The sequence below is a fragment of the Engraulis encrasicolus genome, chromosome 15 (genome assembly GCF_034702125.1).
Source record: "Engraulis encrasicolus isolate BLACKSEA-1 chromosome 15, IST_EnEncr_1.0, whole genome shotgun sequence".
NCBI lineage: Eukaryota > Metazoa > Chordata > Actinopteri > Clupeiformes > Engraulidae > Engraulis > Engraulis encrasicolus.
The window spans coordinates 3,427,501-3,453,536 of NC_085871.1; the positions used below are offsets into that span (position 1 = coordinate 3,427,501).

At 43.4% G+C, this 26,036-nt stretch overlaps 1 protein-coding gene and 1 long non-coding RNA gene across 2 annotated transcripts in view; one reads left to right on the forward strand and one right to left on the reverse strand.

Moving 5' to 3' along the window:
* Positions 1 to 26,036, reverse strand: part of LOC134463639 (uncharacterized) — a 40,966-nt gene that overhangs the window by 1,730 nt on the left and 13,200 nt on the right. The window lies entirely within an intron of this gene.
* LOC134463637 (potassium voltage-gated channel subfamily A member 1) lies at positions 17,848 to 20,365 on the forward strand. Its single transcript, XM_063216824.1, has one exon. The coding sequence runs from the start codon at positions 18,052 to 18,054 to the stop codon at positions 19,744 to 19,746; it is 1,695 nt and encodes a 564-aa protein (XP_063072894.1). The 5' UTR covers positions 17,848 to 18,051; the 3' UTR covers positions 19,747 to 20,365.

The following is a 26,036-nucleotide window of genomic DNA, read 5'->3' on the forward strand; positions in this document are numbered from 1 at the left end:
ACAAGTAGCATTGCCTTAAAATCAATTCTGTAGCTTACTGGGAGCCAATGCAGCGATCTTAAAATTGGAGTAATGTGGTCAAACTTCCTTGTCTTTGTAAGAACCCTTGCAGCTGCATTTTGTACCAGTTGAAGCTGTTTAATGGTCTTATTTGGGAGGCCAGTAAACAGACTGTTACAGTAATCGACTTTACTAGAAATGAAGGCATGTATTAGCTTCTCCAGATCATGTTTAGACATCAGGCCCCTAAATTTAGAGACGTTTTTTATGTGATAGAATGCAGACTTAGTAATAGCTTTCATGTGACTGTTGAAATTTAGGTCACTGTCAATGAGGACCCCAAGATTTTTAACTGTTTCCCTTGGTTTCAGTCCCTTCGTTTCAAGGATAGTAGCAATCTTTTGTCTCTCCTCTCTTTTCCCAAATATAATTACTTCAGTTTTTTCTGTGTTCAGCTGGAGGAAATTGTGAGACATCCATTTGTTAATTTGGTCCATGCAATGATAGAGTGATTCAAGGGGGGTGTAGTCATTGGGGGACATAGATAAGTAGAGCTGGGTATCATCCGCATAGCTATGGTAATTTATGGAGTTATTCTCGATAATGTACAGTAGTGGTCCCAGAATGGAGCCCTGGGGGACCCCACAATCCAGAGACATTGGTGATGAAGTATGTCTTCCAATGGCGACAAAAAAACTTCTTTGTTGTAAGTACGATTTTAACCAGTCGATCACTATGCCCGTAAAACCAACCCAGTGTTCCAGTCTATGTAGTAGTATAGAATGATTAACTGTGTCGAAAGCAGCACTCAAATCAAAGAAGTACCAAGACGGATGATTTGCCAGCATTAGAATTCAATCTTATGTCATTCATAACTTAAATAAGAGCTGTTTCAGTGCTGTGGTAGGCACGGAAACCAGATTGAAACTTATCAAAATAGCTATTAGACATTAAAAAGGCAGTTAATTGGTTAAAAACAATTTTCTCTATTATTTTACCCATAAATGGTAGATTGGATATGGGCCTATAGTTGTTTAGTACCAGTGCATCCAGGTTGTTCTTTTCAGTAAGGGTTTCACAACTGCTTCTTTCAGACAGCCTGGGAATATGCCTGTTTGTAGTGAGGTGTTGATGATCTGAAGTACATCTGGTGATATTAGGTGTAAGATGGATTTGAAGAAGGCTGTTGGTTATATCTATAATATCTAAGTCAGATGTAGAGGAGCTAAGACTTTGTACCGTTCTATTAAGAATGTCCACATCAACTAAATTAAAATTTCTCATGAGGTTAGGATTTAACTTCACCGTAACAAGTTGGTCCGAATCTTGGGTCGGTTGCACATGTGTGAGTATGTTTGTACGTATTTTTTCAATCTTACCTTTGAAAAAGGATGCAAACTCATTGCATTTGCTGACTGAGAGGAACTCAGAGGGCATTTGATTTGGGGGCCTTGCTAGCTTTTCCACAGTGCCAAACAGGACGCGTGCATTATTAATATTTCTGTTAATTATGTCAGAGAAAAAAGATTGTCTAGCTTTAGAAATTTCTTGGTTGTATTTCGAGAGTGTGTGTTTATAGATTTGGTAGTGGACTTCAAGTTTGGATTTACGCCACTGTCTTTCAGCCCTCCTGCATTCTTGCTGTATACTTTGCCATCACGTAACTGCACACACAGACACAGACGTACAGACACACACACACACACACACAAATGGAGCGTGTATGGTTGATTGCTTGCATGCATGAATGCATGCATGCACAAATACAAGCACACATGAAGAAGATAAATAGTCTACATATGTACTACATGCTACTAAATACACATGCATTTAAAAACATCCATCCAGACATCGCTAGATGTTTATACACAACAATACATTTGCGCACGCACGCACACACACACACACACACACACACACACACACACACACACACACACACACACACACACACACACACACACACACACACACACGCACAATACTGTTTGTTCAAACAGGCAAAAACACACACACACACAGACACACACAGACACACACAGACACACACAGACACACACAGACACACACACACACACACACACACACACACACACACACACACACACACATACACACACACACACACAACCACCTCAAGCATTTGCAGAGTATTTTTAGCTTAATCTTCTGTGGTAGCCTCATATGACTATAGCATGCAAATAATTCTACCAATTAATGATGGTAAATGCCAAAACCTGCCTTGGCAAAATGGTTCATCAGAGCTGACAGTGGCTCTTAATTATGCGTCCATCTGCTCAATCTGTTTTCTGCAAACACACACATACACACTCACACACACAAACGCACACGCACACACACACATGCATGCACACACAAAGGAACATGGTACACTCTGTTTCTCTCTTTCTTTCAGTCTTTCTCTCTCCTAATTACAATGCACGGTGTATTCTCCAAAGAACTTCTGTTTTACTGTATGTATCTCAGCTGACACTTGCACCAAACAGGTCATTTATTGTGTTAACCCCTTAGTTAACCCCTTAGCATAGAACCTATGTTATAACCTTACTGCCACCAAAATTGTAATAGCTATGTCTTAATCTGTTACTTAAGGCTCTCTGTAATGTCATAGCAATGTTGTTATGATGTATTTGACTATTTTCAGCAATAGTGAATAGGCTCGCCGGCGACCCCATCTGCACTAAGAGGCTACACGTGCGAGGCATTCGGCATGGTTCAGGACTTCTTGGAAAAAGCCACTGTGCATGTGCATTCACAGAATAAACCACCTGGGAAAATGAATGGGATAATACCAGGTTTTTTTTCCGACAAGAGCAACATAAATGTTTCCGTGTGTTTCTGTGTGTGGGTGCGCCTGAGCGTGCGTGTGCATTGCTATGTGTCTTTGCATCTGTGTAAACAACAAACAAGTAATTGCTGCACACGAACCTTATGACTAACAACCAGCGACATGGCAGGCAAAAGATTCCCCGCTGTCCTCCCCCCATACCCCCACCCTCCCCTCCATCACTACTCTCTCATTCCATACCACTGGCCCCACAGGCCAATTACCCAGCCTGCACCAGGCCAGATTCCAATTGGGACGCACAGACCCGTTCCAAGGAGAAGTGTGTTGTAATCCGTGCAAAATAAGATGCACACAGCGTCAGCAGCACAGCACAGCACAGCCCATCTAAAGCTACATTCATATACGTCGCTGCTAGTTACTCGCTCAGCGAAATAAGTCAATAGAATGTATCTGTTCCAGCAAGACGAGGAGGCAAGTGAGTGTACAAAAAAAATATTGTAACTTCGAGCGAGGCGAGTAAGCGAGTAACCATTTGGAATGCAGAGTTCGGTACTTCTCGCCTGTGCATTGGCAATTAAAGCAGCGGGAACGTTTAGCAAAAGTTCCATGAGAGAGTGGCGAGTAGGCGAGCGAGCGAGAAGCAAGTAACTAGCAGCGTCATGTGTGAACGTAGCTTTACAGCTACAACCTTCCTCTACATCATGATCGGACGGTGGATTCCCGTCCAGTGCGCTCAGTAAGAATCCAGTGATATATATAAAGCCATGGCTGCTACGCTCACTCCCCAACCCCTCCCATCCCCCACTACCCTTACTCCTTTAATCCAGTGTGGACAGAGGAACTTCGCCCTTTTAAATAGGTCATCTCCCCTTCCTCCTCTTTTCTTCGGCAAAGATCTCGGGACTGAGGCCAGTGGCTGTGGATGGTGGATGGTGGATGATGAAGTGCCCTACCATGGCATGCCAGTGTTTCCCTTTTTTTCTCTTTCCGTTACATCTGTCCATCTCCTTCCATTTCATTTTTTCTTCTTCTCTTGTTCTTGCCTTTCTCTCCCTACCCCATTCCCTTCCCCTCGTCATTCTTTCCATATTCTATGGCCTTTTCACAATTTGGTCAAATCAACAGCCACACACATGCCCCAGCAGGACGCTCTAGGGCTGGTCCCTCTGAATGCCTGTGCACATCAGGGCAATAGAAGCTTCCAGAAAGGGAAGCCATTGGTGTGGCACAAAGCGGACATGGGATGGGGGTGGGATGGACAAAAAATGAGAGCGAGAGAGACAGGCTAACACAAAAGATCCCAGAGAAAGAATGTAGATGGACACTCGAAGGCATCTTTTCTTTTTTTTATACTTTACTTTGCATCACTCATGTGTATGATCATGGGTATGCATGCATGCATGCATGCGTGTGTGTGCATGTGTGTGTGTGTGTGTGTGCGTGTGCGTGTGCGTTTGCGTGTGTGAGTGTGTGTATGTGTGTGTGTGTGTGTGTGTACAGTGAATAAGATGTTCCTGCTTGCTAATGCATTTCAGATTTCCTTGAGGGCAACTTAGATGGCTTCTGGAACAATCCAGTCAGGGTGATTCATGCTGCCCAGTCGAGATGAAGATGAAGATGGCAATGAGGCAAAAGCGACTTGACTAAGTCAAGGCCCTATGAAAAGAGTACAGTAGCCTACTGTACCCTCTCTAAAATCTACAACAATTGAAGAGTTTCATTGCAAAATGACCTATCCAGCATTTTTTTTCACTTTTGCATTTTATTATTGGAAATGACTGTTCAAAAGTCCTATCATCTTTGTGTAAATTCTCGCCATTCAAATATAACATCCTTTTTAGACTTGGCAATGCAATGTAAAGGAATGCCCAAAACAAAAATGTAAATTTCACAAAATGGATATACGTCATTTTGCAACAATGCTCTTCTATTGTTAATGTGTACTTCATGTAAATGTATCCTCACCTCTACGAATACCTTCCAGCAGGGCTATAAATTAACTTTTTTCATCAACTAGCCAAAATGACTAGTATGTTAATCTTACTAGCCAAACACACTCACTAATGCGTTTTAGTGGCTAATACGTTTTCTTTTCTACTAACCAATCTGAATTTTCAGCTGCATTTGGCTGGTTGGCTGCTTTCAAGTAGTTATTTCTTGGTGTGACTGTGTGCAACCACTTTGTTTCTTTAAAATATCCTATATTCATTGAATATTATTCCTGAGACTCAACCTAGTAAGAGTGATTTGGCTCAGTCAATATCAATATGGCAGTGAGGTAAGATGGTTTGACTAAGGCAAGGCTCCATGGAGTACAGTAGCTTTTCTCAAATAGAAACAATCATAGTTCATTGTTCAGTTTTTTACCTCTGTCAAGGAGGTTATGTTTTTTTAGAGTATGAGTTTGTTTGTCAGTCTGTCTGTTTGTCTGTTTATTTGTCTGCAGGATAACTCAAAAAATAAGGAATGGACTTTGATTAAATTTGTGGAGTCGTTGGAAATGACAAAAGGAAAAAGTTGTTCAGTTTTAGTGGTGATCCCGATCACGGTCTAGATCCAGGACTTTTTTTTTTTTTTTTTTTTTACAAAATTCTTAACCATTGCATGTTAGGGCAAATTTTGACAGTCCAGTTTCTAACTCCACAAAAACAAGGCAGAAAGACTTGAAAAAATTAGGGTGTAACATACTCAAATGCTTCCTTAGCGGAGGTCTGCACTATTGGAGCGCATTTCTAGTGCATTTCTATACTCTATGTTTTTGTATATTTGTCTTTACTGAATGGACAATGAAGAATGGACAGAAAGAGAGGGATGGGGTAGAGTTGGGAAATGACCCGGGCCGGATTCGATTCTCGATTCTTATTGACAGTTTTTCCACACCGAAAATCCATGGAAGCCGTAAACCACCGCTTCAATTCTCTTGCTCCCTTATGTGGGCGTGTCTCAAATATCACATTCAAAAGATGTTACTCATTTTAAAAGTCAACAAATCTGGAATGCTAATGCTTATTTTCCTAATGATATGAAAATATAATATTATTAATGACGTAACTGTTTAACGCATGGTATTAAAAATATTAAAATCAATCAACCATTAAATGACACATGAATGACATCCATGTTAGAGGGGGACAGAGCTTAAAAAAAACAAAAAAAAACCACACACACAGGTAAACAGTCAGACGCACTCCATTGCAATACAAATTAAACCATGTGCGGTCAATATTATTTGCAATTTTGTTTCTTCAACTCGCGCGCATGACCAGAGGTGTGCATATATTTAGGCACATATATGTTCATTATAAGGCCCGGCTGATTATCGGCCACACTGATATATCGGGCCGATACTTAGCATTTTGGGGACATACATTCCATAAATTTCCACAGATAAGTCTATATAATTTTCACAACTTGGAGTTCATGAGCATTGGCCCGCCCGTGGCTACGGGGTGGCTACTGTTTCAAGGCAACCTTTAGCTTAGCTCCTATAACCAGCAGAATGACTTCATACTGAAATGTTCGTCCTCAAAGCAGTCTCAGCATAGTGTACAGTAATTTTTAAACCCCCACATGGAAATATGAACGTCTTTGTAGTTCTACATGAAAGGTGGACTGAAAGCCATGGTCAATGAAGACCGAATAAAACTTGTTTGTGTTTGTTCCTGAGACTAACCATTTTGTTAGTGCAAACCTGCTACATAGCCTGCTATATAGGTAGCCTGCCGGTGTGAGAGTCTGTCTTGTTCCGTAACAACTGGTTACCCAGCACGTTAAAAATCAACTGATGGTACGGTCATAATGTCCTCTTAAGTTTAATAGAATTACGTTTTAGCCAGTCACCGCATTTCAAACATCTGGAGTAACTTCGTAATCTTGTTACGGGTAACCAGACAGCTAGGCAGTCACACCACCATCAAGTAGCTAGAAGGCTTGCGCTAACAACCATGGTGTAAAGTGAACTTCATGAAGCTGTCACGGACAGAAGACGACCCAAGAGCGCAAGTTCAAATTCAGAGTTGTTTATTGAAGGGTTCAGGGGGGAAGAGGAGTGAGTGAATCTTGAGGTCTTTGGAGGTGCCGGTTCCAGGGGTGCTAGGAGTGCCAGGGGTGTCAGGGGTTCCAGGGGTGCTTGGGGCTCTGGGGTTTTCCAGGGTCCTGTGGGTTACCTGGGGCTCCGGGGGTCACCAAGTGTCCGGGGGTTTCCAGTCCAAAGTGCCTAGTGTGTGTGTCCCCCAGTGATCGAGCGGCGTGTCGGGCTGAGGGTGGTGAAGCGTCTGGGCTCGCTCATCTGGTGGTCGGAGAACTGGGGGAACACACACACAAAAGCAATATGAATGGCAGGCAGAAGTACAGACCAGGGCTAGGCAATAATTGTGGTGAGAGACAGAAGGCAGAATCGAGTTACCGGAGGGGCTGAAGATCAGAGAGTAGTCGAGGTCCAGAAGGCAGGTCGGGATAGTCGGGGCAGAAGAACAGGGAGGCAGTCAAGAGGATCGGAATCAGACAGGAGTCAGAGCGTAGACAGGCAGGTTACTGGTCCGGGTTTGAAGACGATCTGACAGGGCTTGGCTGAAAAACAGGGCTTGATATACTGGGAGAGGTTAGTGGGGAAATGCAGTGCAGCTGGCAGAGTAATTAGAACAGAGTGAGGCAAGGTGAGGATGGCGAGTGGAAAATGCAGTGCAGCTGGCCAGGTAACAAGAGCAGAGCAGGGCGGAGCCAGGTGGAGCTCGTTAGGCAGAGTAGGGAGAGAGTGAGCAGAGTGGCAGAGAATTGAATGCAATTAAGGTTGCTACCAGGGAGAGAGAGTGCTCATGACAGAAGCTGACCCGAAGTGACTCAGCATTGCACGTTGGGCCTATTAGTTACTTTATTATGCGTTGCTAAATCCCATTTAAACACGCGGTGTGATATCAAAGTGCTGGCAGCTGGCCGATCTGTATAGCCAGGCTGTGCCCTCCTAGTGACGCAACGCTTTCAGCGTTGCAACTAGTCAGGTCAAGAGCAATGCAAGTACTTTCTGAGTTCCTACAAATACGGGAACTCCTCCCACTTTGTCGATAAGCAAACAACCATAAGCAAACCATGCTCTTGGTCAGACCAAGTCTCGAAGAGATTTGAACGTCGATGATAATCAGGCTACGATCTGTAGGGAGTTTCTCCAGACCAATGATGCATATCGCGCTAGGTAGGCTACAATGATCCAAATACTGCTTTGTAAATCGCCTTTATTTGTGTCGTGACTTAAACGCTTTTGTTTCACCTCGCTGTAAAACCCTGCATGAGTACTTATCATCAGAGAGGTTTTATGTATGTTGTAAACCGGCTGGGTTATTATTCTCTCACGCTAGTGATTCGTAGCATTCGGAATGCTGCTGACTTTTAAAAGAGCAGGCACAGAATCAGATAGCCCATCTTTCTATTCCGATGTCCCCACATTCTCTGTCGTCCCCCAGAAGTAGAAGCACCCCAGCACAGCCACTGAAATACAAAGTACACTCTGAATTCCAGAGGTGGTTATACGTGCTTTAGTGTGCATTATTTATTTTTAGTAAACAACTAGTGCAATATATTTACAGAAATACACAGGCATATCTATATGATTTTGACTTTGTATCTTTTCTGGCATCTGACATTAAAGTTAAGTATGTAGTATTAACTTTATGTATAATAAATATATGATAACAATATATGATAACAATTTACATTCAATTGATATTAAATAATTAATTCATATATAAATAATATATAATAATACAAATATATATTTAATTTAATTTGATCTCAAACAATACTTCTATTTATCGGTTGCCCATATCGGTTATCGGCCTCCCATTTCCATAAATATCGGTATAGGGCCTGAAAAAACACATCGGTCAGGCCCTAGTTCATGATAATGTTCAGTGAGCTTAAATCACAAATTTTGCCCAGAAACAATGGCACGCACCCTGTACACAAAGATCTGTTCTCAACAACACATGATAAATTAGCCCCCTAGGTCTCCGGTGGCCTGACCAACCGATGATGCACACACAGATATGGTGTATAAAGTCTCTACGAGTGATTCCGAACATATTCAAGTGTGTCCTAAAACTGTGTTCCATGGTGCATTGAACTTACAATACAATCCGCCATTAAGTAGCCACTTCTTTTCTAGCAGTACACTGTACTGCATATTTCTCCAGTTTTTCCCATGATACACTGTGTGTACAGTGTGTGTGTGTGTGTGTGTGTGTGTGTGTGTGTGTGTGTGTGTGTGTGTGTGTGTGTGTGTGTGTGTGTGTGTGTGTCTCTGTGTGTGTGTGTGCGCTTCTTTCTCCAACTCTTTTCTATCTGTCAGTCTATTTGTCTTTCTCATTCTCTTGCTCTATCTGTCTGTCTATATGACTGTCTGTCTCTTTGTCCTGTGTGTGTGTGTCTATGCGTGCACACGTGTGCTGTAGAGTTAACATCCATGCAGACCGGGTGAGCAGGGCTCCAGGGTGTGTGTGTGCGTGTGTGTGTGTGTGTGTGTGTGTGTGTGTGTCGTAGGGGGTTATGTAAGCAGCAAGGGAAAGGAAAGGTTAGTGAGAGACACACTCATACAGCAAACACACACACACACACACACACACACACACACACACACACACACACACACACACACACACACAGACCTGAGGTCGCATTCAGACAGATGGAGAGAAACATATGCCCATTGTCCCCTGGTCGTTTCAGCCTACCCCACTTCACTCCCTGAAAAAAATAAGTCAAAAATAAAATAACAAATAAATAAATAGTTACAGCAGCGGACTGCCAAAAAACAGGATAAAATGAGAGTGAGTGAGAGAGAGAGAGAGAGAGAGAGAGAGAGAGAGAGAGAGAGAGAGAGATGGAGGGAGGGATGGAGGGAGGGAGGGAGGGAGGGAGAGGGAGAGAGGGATTCCCCAGTCTTTTCACAGTCCCATGGGGCAAGCTGTGTTGACACGATGCACTGAACTGGCTCTATCTATCCAGCCATCACATCCTCTCTCATCCTCCGTCAACCAGAGACAGAGAAAGAAACACATGAGACCCACAACTGTGCATCAGCTAGCAGTAGCATTAGTTAGCTGATGGAAGCTATTAAAGTATCTTTTGGCAGCTACATGCACTCACCACAACTGGTATTGTGATTGTGAGGTATTAACTCTGTCTATTAATACTGTCTATGTCCATGTATGAGTACTGTCTATGTCTATACTGTCTATGTCCTTACCTAGATTAGTCTATGTCTGCATGGGAGAGCAAGAAACGCAATTTCAAATTCTTTGTATGACCAGTGCATGTGAAGAAATTGACAATAAACTTGACTTGACTTAACTCTACCACTTGTGTTCCATCTCATTACAAGGTACTGTATATCCAGTAGAGTGGAGAGATATCCTCCGCGCTCCTGCACTTCACAATCTGGTGCATCATGGGAAAGGACTGGTAGATGCAGGGAAAGAAAGGAGTCACTGGAGCATCTTCAGATGTGGAAGTTTACTTGTTTTATTGGGCAATTGCCAAGACTAACGTTTCGACGTTCTCACGTCTTCTTCAGAGTCAATATCATTTAGTCATTTAGTCATTGACTCTGAAGAAGACGTGAGAACGTCGAAACGTTAGTCTTGGCACTTGCCCAATAAAACATGTAAACTTCCACATCTGAAGATGATCCGATGACTCCTTTCTTTCCGTACTGTATATCCACTTAGGCTGAGTCTGATTCCCAGAGAGAACCGCACAATGCCAACAACAGGAAGCTGTTACTCTGTGCACATTCAATAACTGTGTTCCGTAATGTTTACCTACCGTAATATACTGCTCATTCAAATTGAAGTGTGATTTCCACACTGAGAGATTAGGCTATATAAGTGAAATGTTTGTGCAAACTGACCTCTGTCAGATATTTCTAGACATCATTGTAGGGCACTTCTGTATGTCACTTAAATAAAATTCATCCAGACAAAAACAGAAATGATGGTGTTGTGTTGTTTATCATTTGGCTGCAACACACTGCCTGTCTCAGTGCCTTTCTGGCTGACCATTTGGCAGCATTAGATTTGACACTAGCTTTAGCTTGCTATCAACAGCCCTTGTCACATGAGCTGAGAACTGGCTTGTCTATTGTAGGCTAACAGCTACAGTATATCACAAAAGTGAATACACCCCTCACAGTTTTTGCAAATTTTGAGTATATCTTTTCATAGGAAAGCATTACAGAAATTTCACTTTTTTGTTTATTTTAAATTTAAAATTTGTTTATCTTGGTCTCAAGAGAGATGAACAGACCAAGGATATGGATCACTGGAACCATGTCGTGTGATCTGAAGAGACCAAGATAAACAAATATACTTTAGATGGTGTCAAGCATGTGTGGTGGTAAACAAGTGAGTTTTACAAAAAAAGTGTATCCTATCAAAAGCCAAGCATGGTAGTGGGACTGACATGGTTTGGGGATGCATGGATGCTGTCAACATTGGTAATCTGAACTACACCTAAAAGAAACATGCATGTCATCATGCACTGTAACTACTGAAGCAGATCATGATATTCTCCATAGGATTGCATTCAAATCTCACACCAATCTATTTAAGCCAGATGCAGACTCAAAATGTAAAAGTTCAATGTAAAGAAAGGTTGAAACGCACACTGATGACCTCCCTTTTCATCCCTTTTCATTTCGTTTCATTTCGAGACGATTCTAGCAAACACAGCCCCTTCTCTACCGGATTTTCATCTGGGGTGTACTCACTTTTGTGAGTACATGTTCAAACATTAATGGCTTTATCTATTTTTTTCTGAGTGAACAAGAAATTTAAGCGGTTAAATATGTTGTTAAAAGGTCACTAATCATTGTGTCAAAGTGAAATTTCTGTAATGCTTTCCTATGAAAAGATATACTCACAAATCTGAAAAACTGTGAGGGGTGTATTCACTTTCGTGATATACTGTAGTCTAAATGCCTCTCTCTTGTCTGCCTGGTTCTACAAAGTACTTGACCCTAAAGACGCCAGGGTTGTGTTTCTCGAAAGTGTAGTTGTTACAGTAAGCAACTTGGGTAGTTGCCGATAGGAAAATTCATTGTAACCAACAAAGTAACTAACATAGTTAGCAAAAACGGTTTTCAGAAATGCACCCCAGAACTGTAGCTTAATATGAGTAGCTTTACCTTAGAAGTTATGGTCATTGACAAACAGTTATGGGCAAAGTGGATTTATTAATTTACAATGTTGGGGGACATAGTCCAAATTACCTGTCCAATTCAATCAGGTGATCATTAAACCAGCCAGTCACCTGGTTGAATTGGACAGGTAAAACCAAGTCATTTGGAATATGTGGCACTGGACTGTTACTAATGAATCGATTCCATCATTGTTGATAAAGAGTAACAAAATTATATTTGGTGCATCAACAACACTGCATAGAAAATACAGTGTAAGCTACAAGAAGCCTATGAAATACAGGCTAAAATAAGAAGTGCCACAACCAGCAACCGTTCTATCCATTTGGGGGCCCTAGGCAAAATATAGACCTGGGGCCCTTTGAAATTACTTTCACTGGTATTTACCATGGTGGGGTTGACTGTTGGGGCCCCCCTACAATGGGCAGATTTGTTGGGGCTCTAGGCAACAGCCAAGTCTGCTTATTTGTAAATCCAGCTCTGGCCACAAGTATTTTCCTCATGACTGACTCTTTCCCAGAACTCTGTTCCTCAGAGAGCGCACAGACAGCTGCAGCCCACTTTTCACCCGACACAAAATCCTCTTCTCTTCTCACCCTCTCTTCCTCTGTCGCTTCCTCTATTTTTCCCTTCCTCTCACCCTGCTCCCTTCCTCCCCCCTCTCTTTGTCACACTCTCCCCTTCCCTTCCATCCCTTCACCCCACCGCCTTCTGTCATTTCTCACCACTCTCTTAGGATGCTTTCACACTCAGTGCCCGCCATGTACCCTCCACTCCACAATCCACGGTTCTTGATTGCTTACCAAACGAGCAGAGGGCAGAGGGAGTCTGTCGGGGTAAAGGGGAGAAGAGGGGAGTAAAGACTTGATTGGGGGATAATTTAGGCCCATGGCAAGTCAGTGCACAGACTGAGACTGCAAGGGCACAACATGTCATCAAGCCAGAGAGTTAAGATAACACGTCAACTTGAACCGTCTATCACATTTGTGCATCATGCCTTTGCATGTTAACTCATGCTCCACAACGCTTGTGACGGGTTAAATTTAGGGATGGTTTTGGTCAGGGCAAAAATTTGCCACAATTTCACCATTTCCCTTGCTTGTTTCGCTGTTCTTGGCTAAATCAGCAGAAACGTTGCTTTACTGACAGGTTAGGGTTAGGCATGGTTTTGGTCAGGGCACAATTTCGCCACCATTTCACCATTTGATTGGTAAAAGGATCTGCAAATTGTAATGTAATGCAGTGGGCCAGTTTTAGGTGATGTCAGGCCCCTTCAAGCACTGGACATTTAAATGCATTCAAAGCAGGTAGGCCTACTGTATATTAACACTGCCTGGTAGAAACAAATTCATTATGTATTTGTCATTTATATATATGAGCACGTCATAGTGATGTTGTCCAACCAGGACGAGTAGGTAGAGCGTAGCATCAGAGAGGGTTTATGAGTATTACGAGAGACAAAAGTCCCAACTTTTTCTGGGTGGGACTGTCCGCTAAGTGGCGTCAACGGAGGAGCGCAGGGGCAGTTAGAATAACTGGGGTTCTATGGAGCTGAACTACAGATGCTGCCATTGCTTGGAAGACAATTGGTATCATGTTTTCAATTTAATTTTCCAAAGGCAGGATAAATTATCCTTTCAAACAGCACTTACTTTGCATTTTTAAGCTCGCTTGGTCTTTATAAAATACGTCTTTAATTTCAATATTACGTCACGAGTGGCTTCACACACTGCGTTTGGATTGGTCACCCGCCTGCATTGCTGTGATCACAACTGCCGTAAAGCAATTTCGTTAGCAAAATGCTAGCGGAGGCTGACTCATAAATTCCAAACCTGTAAGAAATCAGAAGGATATAACTCCCAGGTTATTGTACATTTGATTTAAATTCACATCGGTTTCTCTGAATCCACAGTAAAATTGTCAGGTTTCAGCCAACAGCGAGCACAATTGTGTGTTAATTGCAATAGCCTTATGGGCTGCACTCGCTCGACAGTGCTCCTAGTTGAACTGCAGGCACGGGTTGGATGGCGAGTTTGGACACATATGTAAATCCACTGTGTTAGCGCTGTGTATCCTCGTATCTCGACATTTCAACTGCTAAAATCAGCATTGTATGGAGAGTAGAGTAGAGTATAATTTATTAACCCCAAAGGACATTGAGGTGTCTAGTAGCATACATACAAACAGATTATTTCATATTAAACATTCAAATAAAAAAAAGTCCGTCAGTGCAATAGTAATTACTGATTGTGGGAGGAGGAGGAGTGTGGGGGGGTTAAAGATAAGTGTGCAGTGGGGGTTCGATCCAGACACCTATAACAGTCTCTTTCAGTGTCATTCTGAGTGGTCTTAAATGTGAATGCTTACGTGGGCTCCGGCGTCTTTGAATCCTTCCACTTATGAAGTCGTATTCCAGTATTTTAATGTAAATGGACAGTGCATTCGCGCTGGAAACGATAGCCTATAGAAACACATTGATATAAACGAAACTTAAACCAGTCAATAATCTACAGTAGCATATATTTTTTGTGTATACAGTATATATATAAATATATTTTAATCTCTAAAAAACTGCCAAGACCCTCAATGCAAAACATGAACTTCATGTGTCACTCAACAACAGATGCTTATGTTTTTGTAAGTCATCCTACAACCAGATTAGGGATTGTAACGAGGTCACAATGCACTTTTTAGGATTTCTATATGCAGTTTTCGAGGAACATTGCTATGGACGTTCATCAACCATGTGGTTAAATACTATGCAGCTGGGACATTAAACGATAAGTGTCACCATTATCTCCTCTGCGCACGGTCAAAACTAGTGTATGCCGTCGTTGCTAAGAGGCTTAGCATTTTAAGCTGCCCCTCTTCTTGCTCATCTGACCCTTGCTACATATTTCCCTGCCGTGCCCTCTCCTTACTCTCCACTTCGTGACACGACCTGCACACTCCCTCATCACCATGACTGACCAACATGCATTAAAAGGGTGTCTGTTCAGATCGTGGGTTGAGTTTGGGCGTACTGTACACATACAGTACAGTGTTATTGATGTGTGAATGTCCAGTGTTTTCAAAGGCTTTTTGAGCTGAAATGTGTGAAAAAATAAATAGTAGTATATCATATAGTGTTTCACCAACTTGCATGTAAAGGTTTGTCTGTTCAGATTGCTGCTTCAGCTTGCCCATACACTGTCATCCATCGAGCATGTCTGATTGAATAATGTACTTTCAAAGACTTTGTGAGCTAAAAAGGGTTAAAAACGTACAGTATAGTGGTATATCACACAGACCGTTTGCACTGCAGCGTGCTGTCGTGAGGAGAGGTCATATCAGGGTTGGCCGAGTGAACTGAATGTATCATCTGTGATGTTCTCATGGGGAATCATAGGGGAACCATCATCACTGTAAGAACAGGAAGTAGGATTTGTGTGGTGGGCGGGCGATGGATGCTTTGCCAGACATTTGCAGCGTCACACTTTTTCTCTCTCCTCCACATCATATGGTACGCTTTGCCACCCAAGCCTGTAGAGCCCAGCCATAGCAAGTGTGCCGGTCTGCCACCCAACTCCACAGCGAGTTAGTAACATACTTGCATTGTCAAACATCACGTGGTGGTCGTGATCAGTGGTGTAGTCTACGTAGAACGCGGGTATACGGAGTATACCCACTTCTAAATTTCAGGGATTTCAGTATACCCACTTAAAATTGATTGATCCATTGTTTTGAATAGCACAAATATATACAGTATACCCACTTCAGAAAAAATCTCAAATATACAGTATACCCACCATAAAAAAGTAGACTACACCACTGGTCGTGATGGTGGTGGTGGTGGCGTGTCTAAGGGAAGGGATGGTCCTGATGGAAGTTCCCACACAGGGATTGCTGTGCGGTTCTGTTGCTATGGCTATATTCCTGCTGAATCCAATGGTGACACAGAGGTGGGGGATTAAGAAGGGATGGAGGATGCAGCGAGACGTTGAGGTCACATGATCCATCCAAAGACTGTAAGAAGCAGCAACAGCAGCAGCTGGGATAGGGAAAAGTAGTGTGCCAGGATGGAGAACTCAGAATGCAGGAGATTCACCCAGGGAGAGATGTTAACCTTTGAGGAGTAAGGAATTTCTAGGGGTTCTTCTAGAATTTTACTGGAACACTCTACAGCTCCTATAGACGTCTGTGTTAAAAACCTCGCAAAGACATTGTGACATCATAATGAGAACTTAAAATTTGGGCAAAATTCTAATCATATATTTGTGATGGTACTCCAGGGTGTGTGGGCGTGTATGCATGTGTGTGTGCATGCGCACAAAAAATGCATGTTAATTCTACACATCTAGACTAGAGTCTATTTAAAATCTTTTTGAGTGTATTTGTTTTCACAGTACTCTATAATTCACACCACACTTTTACGTAGTGTGTGTGTGTGTGTGTGTGTGTGTGTGTGTGTGTGTGTGTGTGTGTGTGTGTGTGTGTGTGTGTGTGTGTGAGAGAGAGAGAGAGAGAGAGAGAGAGAGAGAGAGAGAGAGAGAGAGAGAGAGAGAGAGAGAGAGAGAGAGAATGAGAATGTGGTCAATGTCTGATTCTTTAGGGCTCTGTTCCCATTGTATGGATTTGTTATGGTGAAATCCATCAATTCCCCATTCCCCTACACTGCACTACACACACACACACACACACACACACACACACACACACACACACACACACACACACACACACACACACACACACACACACACACACACACACACACACACTGCAGGGCCTCTGATGGGTCAGATATCGGCATGGTTGTCTGTGTCGATTCCTGGAAATGGCAATCATGTCAATTAGAGTCATTTGACTTCTACTGTACAGTAGAGTTGTAGCGGAAAGGGCCAGAAATATATATAATTTACGGATAAATACGGAAATTAATAGGGATCAGGAGACCAGCGAGTACTGCCCCCCCCTAAAATCTTACTTGATAATGGTGGTATGACACGCAATAAATAAATAAATAAATAAATAAAACATTTGGTGACGCAACATCACTTCGGGCTAAATAATACTCAACCATGTGTGCTGTGCTGTACTATGTAGTGCTTTGTGTGCGTGTGTGTGTGTGTGTGTGTGTGTGTGTGTGTGTGTGTGTGTGTGTGTGTGTGTGTGTGTGTGTGTGTGTGTGTGTTTGTGATGTACTGTGCTATTTATGCTCTGTATATGTGGTGTATGGATGACTCCAGTACACATGATAACTGTATTCATGGTATGTAAGCTGGAAGTACATAACTTGGTGATGTATTGGAATAGACATCTAGTAGAGTCAAATACAAGGAGCGTCACCCATTCCTAAAGAAACTGAAGTACTATAGCCTAATTGTAATTCCTACATGTATAATAGCAGTAGATCTAAGTGCTCCCGGTGTTCGTATTATCAATATCATTTCATGATGATGATGAAAATGTGGTTCTTGTTGATGATGATGATTATGATGATGATAATGTTTTGTTGCTAGTTATATCTCTCACTTACTACCAAATGTTTAACAAAATGTCACAAACACTTGAAAACAAAAGACATGGTTCGTCTCTCTCATCAGGGGGAGGTATTACCCCTCCTCCTCGTGCTGCTGCCTTGCTCTCTTGCGCGCGCAACTCTCTCCCTTCATCGCGCGCTCTCTCTCTCACACACACACACCCAAGCACAGTTCTCCGTGAGTTGAGAATGACAGATTGCCTGACACAAAGAGACATTCAAAGGATTCCCTGACAGTGGCAGTCGAACGACTTTGTTGATGTCAGGAATAATCGTTACTTTCTCATCCGGGTCTTTTCTCCTCGCTCCTCTTATGGTAGTATTTACTTTGATCAGACCACGGAGCTCCAACTACATGGCTTAGGCGCTGAGTATGTATCGCAAGGGGTGAGGAGAGGAAGACTGTACTCCGGATTACGCAGACTCATCTAGAAAACAGTTTTAAGTGAAAGGAACCTGTTCTTGGGAACGACGGTAATTTGTTCTCTCAAACTCCTACAAGTCTTTCACAGATTAATATTTAATGGCTTCGGTATGGAGATAGCCTTGGTGAGTTTTGAAAACGGCGGCGCAAAAGGAACTGGGGGAAATGCCGGCGAAGCCTGCCAAAACGCACTGGATCACCCACAACAAGGTTTTGTCCAGACTGGATTCTCTGAGGGCTACAAGGAGTCAAACACGTTGTGCTGTCCACCCCAGAGCTCGTGGAAAATTAACGACATGAACAACACGTTTAGCTGCAGCGAGAATGCCATGGATGCGCTGTTGCGCGCCGACCATAGTCCGCACCTCTTTGATGAGGACATGTTGGACATGGATATGGACAACGACAGCAACGAGAGGGTGTTTATCAACATCGCTGGACTGAGGTACGAGACCCAGTTGGGCACCTTAAATCAGTTTCCCGATACTTTGTTGGGCGACCCGCATAAGAGAATTAAATACTTCGATCCACTTCGGAACGAGTACTTCTTTGACCGCAACAGGCCGAGTTTCGACGGGATTCTCTATTTTTATCAATCTGGGGGAAAGATTCGGCGACCTGTCAATGTGTCAATCGACGTGTTTGCGGATGAGATTCGCTTTTATCAGCTGGGAGAGGATGCGATGGAGCGCTTCCGCGAGGACGAGGGATTCATTAAAGAAGAGGAGAAACCGTTACCACAAAATGAATTTCAAAAGCAGGTATGGCTCATATTTGAGTACCCGGAAAGCTCCAGTCCTGCGAGAGGAATTGCAATAGTGTCTGTCATTGTTATCACCATATCAATCATAACGTTTTGTTTGGAAACGCTGCCAGAGTTTCGAGACGAGAGAGAACTGCCAGTCACCGTCAGAGGTGACAATAGCACACTAGTGCGGTCGTCCCTCACTTTCACCGACCCCTTCTTCATCATAGAAACCACCTGTGTGATATGGTTCACTTTTGAGCTCTTCGTGCGCTTCTTCGCCTGCCCTAGCAAGTCGGAGTTTTCCAAGACCGTCATGAACATCATTGACATTATGTCCATCATGCCTTACTTCATCACAGTAGGCACCGAGCTGGCCGAACAGCAAGACCAGGAGCATGTCGAGCACCAGAACGGCCAAACCATGTCGTTGGCCATCTTGCGAGTCATCAGGCTGGTGCGCGTGTTTCGAATATTCAAACTCTCTCGCCACTCCAAGGGCCTCCAGATTCTGGGCCAGACTCTCAAGGCCAGTATGCGCGAGCTCGGCCTCTTAATCTTCTTTCTCTTCATTGGAGTCATCTTGTTCTCGAGCGCAGTCTTCTTCGCAGAAGCGGATGAACCCGAGTCCCACTTCTCCAGCATCCCCGATGCCTTCTGGTGGGCGGTTGTCACCATGACCACTGTGGGCTACGGGGACATGAGACCGGTGACGGTTGGGGGTAAAATAGTGGGCTCTCTCTGTGCCATCGCTGGTGTGTTGACCATTGCCCTGCCGGTGCCAGTCATCGTGTCCAACTTCAATTACTTTTACCACAGAGAGACTGACCAGGACCAGTCGTCACTGAAGGATGACAAGGAACCCAGCGGTCGTGCTAGTCCGAGCGACGAAATGAAGCGCAGCCGAAGCAGGTCATCTCTCAAGTCGACAGGAGACGTGGAGAATAACGACGGCACAAACACGACTGTGGAGAAAACCAACATCAAGGCTAACAGCAGCATTGACATCAAGAAATCCCTTTACGCGTTTTGTTTGGACACGAGAGAAACAGACTTGTAGCCCCCTTTATGGGGTGCTTTTGCTACCCTCTCCATGGGGACACATTGTTACTGTGAAAGCCTGTTTAGTCTCTTAATTAAGTCTTTGAACCAATATGCCCGGGATGTCCAAAGGCTTTTTTGCACATTGGCAGAATCAACAGAATGACAGTGATTCAGGAAAAATCTGCCACCCTGACACATATAAGCACAGCACATAATTTTCTAATTTGCATAATTTCATGATTTTCTAATAAGCACATTCATTAAAATCCCATTTCAGACGCCAGCTGAATCAAATGGACGTAGTAATTATATTGCACATTACACATCACAGGCCCACACGCTTCGTGTCACTCACTATGAGGACATCAGATGATGACATAGCTGGATATATAGACTGCACAAACAGGTGACGCACAGTTGGATGATTTGAAAAAGGCATCTAAGTTAGGCTATTTGTTTTGTTGGCCTTAAATGAACGTCTACTACCAACAATCATGAAATAAATAGGCCTATAGGCTACCCTACGAATTGCATAAGGATATGCCTTTTAGTTTGAACAAGTGGGCATTTAAATTTGAATATACCTACCACTTAAGTCAATCAGATGTTTACAGGAAGTCCTGATGCAAGGACTGAACATGTACATATTTTCGGAATAGTATATCAAAATGGTGGGTAATTGCAGTCTGACAAGAGCACATTATATAGCCTATACATGCTACATCAAAATATGTGACTGGACATACCCGGACTCTACCCGGACATCGATTTTTCATTTAATAAGGAACTTATTTATATTCTTAATAATATTTTAAAACGTGTTGCGTTTTAATGGGAGTTTTTTGGACATCATATAAAAATACTGACAAGAAATGAGAGGGGGTAAATGACTGGATGACGTTCCATAACTGTGTTCATAAGCGCATTCGGTGCGTGCAGTCAGCGTAATGAGAATGGCCCGGTGACAGAACAAAATGAAAATATGAGCACACGAGGATCTTTACCAAAGGAGGCACGCACGGAGATATATCATCCAAAGTGAAAGAACCAACAACAACCAACTCTACAAAGCAGGAAACCTCGTGCAAATAAAAGGTGAGTGCACATCTTAACTTTTGGAAACCTGTTGGTTGTAGTGCTTTTCATTTTGGTGGGTGGTTTTCACAATTGCAGGAGATGGACGCATGCTGCCATGCTGGATAAAAAACCGACCGTGAAGTCAAAATCCTCCAGCACATGTGTTGTGGGGGTGGTGCCATTTGCATATTTCATAAAGAGCTTTTTCATTATTTAATTATTTGTGGGCACTTTGTTATAAACGAATTATCTGTGGGTGCTGTGTCATAACCGCAACCATGCTCTCAAAAGGCTAATTTTATTCGGCACAATGCATGCACGCACACACACACGCACGCACGCTCGCGCGCGCGCCCATACACACGCGTGCGCGCACACAGTCACAGACACAGACACACACGCACGCACGCACGCACACACGCACCAAAGTTCAGCAGGAGTGGAGGGTTGGCCCTCTGTGTTCTTATAACTCTATCTTGGGAGCTGTCTTTTCAGGACCACGCTGTTCTGAGCCAAAAGGCCCAACCTCGATCCAAAAGCTGAGTTAGCAAAGAAAACGGGTCGCCCTGTTTTCACAAATGGTATTGTAGTAACACACATCCTACGTGTTGAACACAGAGCAAAAAGTCCACGAACGATACTGTGAATTAAAAAAAAAAAAGCACGCCACGCAACCACGCAACGGAGAAGTGACAGAAATAGCCTATGCCCCGTTGTAAAGATGTCCCATGCTATTGCTAACGCAAAGCAATAATTGTGCTCTAACAAAAGGCTGACTGTTAGGTAAGCCTCGACGTTGCACTATTCCTCAGACTGGAAAAGTGCCAGCAGGTGCTAGGTAATCGGTGCGAGGAGGAACTGACGGGAGATCAGTTGTTTGGTAAACTTGAGGGGTTGAACAACGGGAAGGGATCCTCTTTCATAGAAGATTAGATGGGGCTATAGTTATCAGAACCTGAGAGCCAGTGGCGTTTGGCATGTGAATGGGTGTGCCAGACCGAGTGAGAGGGGATGATGTCTATATGTGTTTGATGTTCAAATTAATTGTGTGTGTGTGTGTGTGTGTGTTCCTCTCTCTCTCTCTCTCTCTCTCTCTCTCTCTCTCTCTCTCTCTCTCTCTCTCTCTCTCTCTCTCTCTGTGTTACTGATCAGAAAAGGGGACTGCAATGTATAACTTTTCCTATTCAATAGCTATTTGACACCATACAGTATGTGCCACAAGGTCATCCTGCGCAGTCCACCACTTGGGGCTCGAACCTGTGAGCAGTCAACGCTCTAGTTTGGCATGGGAGGTACAGCATGATACCGCTGAGCTTAGGGAGGTTTCTTAACATTCTACAGGCAAACTCGGCTAGTTGGCATTTATTACACATGGCAGCAATGTTTTTTTTTTAAAGATTTTTGGGGGCTTTTACACCTGTATTATTCAGACAGGAGAGTGAGACAGACAGGAAATGAGTGGGGAGAGAGAGACGGGGGAGGGTTGGGAAATGACCTTGGATGGGGAAGCCAACCCCGGTCGCCCGTGTAGTAGTACAGTTCCCTTCCGTTGGAGCCACGACAGGGCCACAAATGGGCAGCAATGTTGATAGATAACATAGTTATAGTAAACTAACATAGCATGTTGTCTCTGTTCTAAGATACCTTTATGACTGCTCTCTCTCTCTCTCTCTCTCTCTCTCTCTCTCTCTCTCTCTCTCTCTCTCTCTCTCTCTCTCTGGAAAGGGGACTGCAGTGTAAAACATTTCTTATTCATTTGCAGTTTGAACATACATTGACAGAAATGCCATACTGTTAATAGTAAAAAAAAAACCCATGTAATCCATGTGCTCTCTAGTCTAGTCCATAATATACTCTCTATTCTAAGATGCCGCCGCTCCCTCAGTTACAGTATCAGTTAACTAACTGAGAGGAAGTGTGCTGTGCAGGCAAGCAAGTGTTGCTCCTTTTCGTGACAGACTCCATGTCGTCCACGTCCCGTCCCCTCTTGTCCCCAGCCAGCTTCCCTTCCTCCTCCTCCTACCCCCCTGTGTGACTGCCAGCACCACCCCTGTCACTTGGAGTTGGGCAGGGAGCGGAGACGAGGCCAGCCCTCAGTGTGCAGCAGGCCATTTGAAGCCCTAATACCGTCACTGTACTGCCGCTGATGCACTCACTGCTGTGAGTGTGCACCCAGACGGAGGATTTGTGGAGAGCCAAAAAACAACAAAATCAAACAAACAAACAAAAACAAGAAATGAAAAATATGGCCATGGTATCAGAGTGGAGTTTCATGCTAGGTTTGTTTCTGCCGTTAAATGTGGAGATTTCTGTGTACTGTAGGTCATTTGAATACAATACTGTCACTGCCACTGCTACACTGCTGCACAGTCTTTGTGGAGAGCCAAAATATTTTTAAAAAAACAAAGAGAGCCATGGTTTGAGTGAGTTTCGCAGAGTTACAGCGTTAAAATATGGAGATTTCTGTTGCAGTGAATACAGTGGCTTTGTGGAGAGTCAAAGATATGGCTTTAGATGGAGTTTTGCATTATAAATGTTTGTGACTGGCAAAATATGCGATGATTTCTGTGTGAAGTAAGACAATTGAAACCCAAAACCGCCACTGCTGCTGATAGTCAGGCGTTTGTTCACACACTTTTAAAAGCAAGACGGACCTCGTTTTAGAGGGAGTTTGTTTCTGCAGAAAAATATGAAGATTTCTGTGTACATGATGGCAACTGCAGTCACATACGGTCACTGCCTCGGTTGATGTGCATACAGCGGTTTTGTGGAGAGTCACAAGGCTTACAAAAAGAGGGACAAGTGGGACATGGTTTTAGAGGGAGTTTCACTATCGCTGTTAGAGTTTGTTTCCACAGTAAAAAATATTGAGATTTTTGTAAATACTCGTAGTAGGTCAACTAATACCCAAATACCATCAGTGCCGCTGCCTCTGCTGCTGCTGTTGCTCTGCATATACAGGCTGTGTCCGGCCTTGACATTTTTGTGGATATAAAAACACAATACTGCAGTGTGCTATATGCAAATACACGTGGCCACAGGCTATATCATGCTAGCCTGGTCCTGACCATCCCATAATACTACAATTTCATTTCATATTCATGGTCTGGGGGTTGTTTGATCTGACGCGATTGCATGAAGCAGGAAGTTTGCACTCAGTCATGGATTGAAATGATTGGACAGCTCTCACCCAATCGCCGACATTTACTCAACAACAACATAGCGCAGACCAATGGCTCTGGCGGAGATGTTTACGTCATCGTCACAAGCATCCTCCCCCTTTCGCTCCCATATGGGGCGCTTATTCGCTTATTGGCTGTTTTCAGGGGAGGGTTGGCCGGCAAGATCCAGCCGCTGAAATAGCTCCCCAGAAAACAATCCCCAGACCAGTACGGAGCTAAGTCTCTTGGCGGAAGTACGTAGGATGGTGTGCAAGGCTAATATCATGCAGGATCATGAGGGAATCTGAAATATTTGCTCAGTGTCACACTACTACTTCTACTAGAGAATTGAATTGTTACCTTTTAGAATTAAATTATTACCTTAATTACAAATACATTACAAACCCAAATACAATACAGAGAACAATATGTGCTGTACACAAATACACATGGCCAATGTAGACAATATCATGCGGGACCACAAGGGAATCCAGATATTTGTTCAGTATCACACTACTACTACGTCGATGAAATTACAACTCGAATGATGTTATTTGGTCGGAATCCAAGACTTTGTATGTGTGTGCGTGCGCCCAAAGTAAGCTATCAGTAACAAGCTGAGGAATAAATAGGCTTTGGTAATGGATTCCATTTACCACACCGGAGCATCAGTTACCAAAGAGTTAAAAGCCGAACACAAGAGGTCAACTGAGATTGCGTGAGAATGCAACAGACAAATGGAGGGATGCTGTCAGTGTGAGTGTGCTGTTATGCGTGTGTGTGTGTGAGTGTGTGCATGTGTGCGCACGTGTGTGTGTGTGTGTGATTGCAATGGCGTGTTACCGTGGAGGTTGCATGTTGCCAGTCGGAATGTACACAATGGTGTCTCCTTCTCCTGTAGTTTAAAATGGAGAGTGACTAAGTGTGTGAGTATGTGTTGTGTGTGTGTGTGCGTGTGTGTGTGTGTCTGTGTGTGTGTGTGGGCATGTTGTCTTACTGTCGCCCATTGCAGCCTGGGTAGTACCCATCTGCAGGGGGTTGGAGACAGGTGATCTGAACGCTGAACAGCAGGTGCTTTATGCCTGTGTGTGTATGCGCGTGCACACATGTGTTTGTGTGTGGCCCCCTGAACCTGGACCTGCCTTTTCTGCAAGGTCACCCGTGTGTGTGTGTGTGTGTGTGTGTGTGTGTGTGTGTGTGTGTGTGTGTGTGTGTGTGTGTGTGTGTGTGTGTGTGTGTGTGTGTGTGTGTGTGTGTGTGTGTGCCTGCGTGCATGTTGGTGTTTCCTAGATGGCAGATGAGAGACGAATTGACAGTGGCATTGACAGGAGGTGGGTGGGTGGATGGCTGCATGGATGGCTACAGTAGATAGATGAACATTTGTTCCAGGGCTAAACGTAACCAGCTACTAATCCCCTGTATATGCCAAGCAGCGTGGGCCTAGGCCATTTTTAGCCACAGTGTCTGGAAGGTGAAAGGGTTGTTAAAACAATGGTTGTCCCGGAGATCAGGGTTCCGACACGCAAGGATACTGATGATAGGATAGGCTAGTTAGCAAAATGCTAGCTTCTGGCCACAGGTCTACAGCTCAACTTTGATGGACCAAACAAATGATTTGTTGACATTGCAATAACTCTATATTTTAAATAAACACTATCCTTAATTTCCAATCCAAATATATTTCTAAATTTTAATAGCATAGGAGGTCTGTGTCATAAAAAACAAAGGATACTAATGAAGTGTTAGGTTACTTAGAACGATGCCAGCTGTTGGGCATCAGTATACATTAGGTTTGAGTGCATTATAGAGTGTAGTCTCTACTTTGGGGTGGGGACACATAACGACTTCTCAAAATCTCAAACCTGGCAATTTGAATAGCTACTGTATCAATCAAAAAAAAAATTGCTACTACTTTTCACTTAGAAAATGGTGCTATATATTGTGCAGTCTCGTGCATTTCACTGATGTGTCTTTCTCAGTACAGGGTGCAAAAGCATGCATTAATCATGCATCTGGAGAACATAATGAGTTGCCAAAATTTCAAACTTTCAGTATTAACTATTTTAAA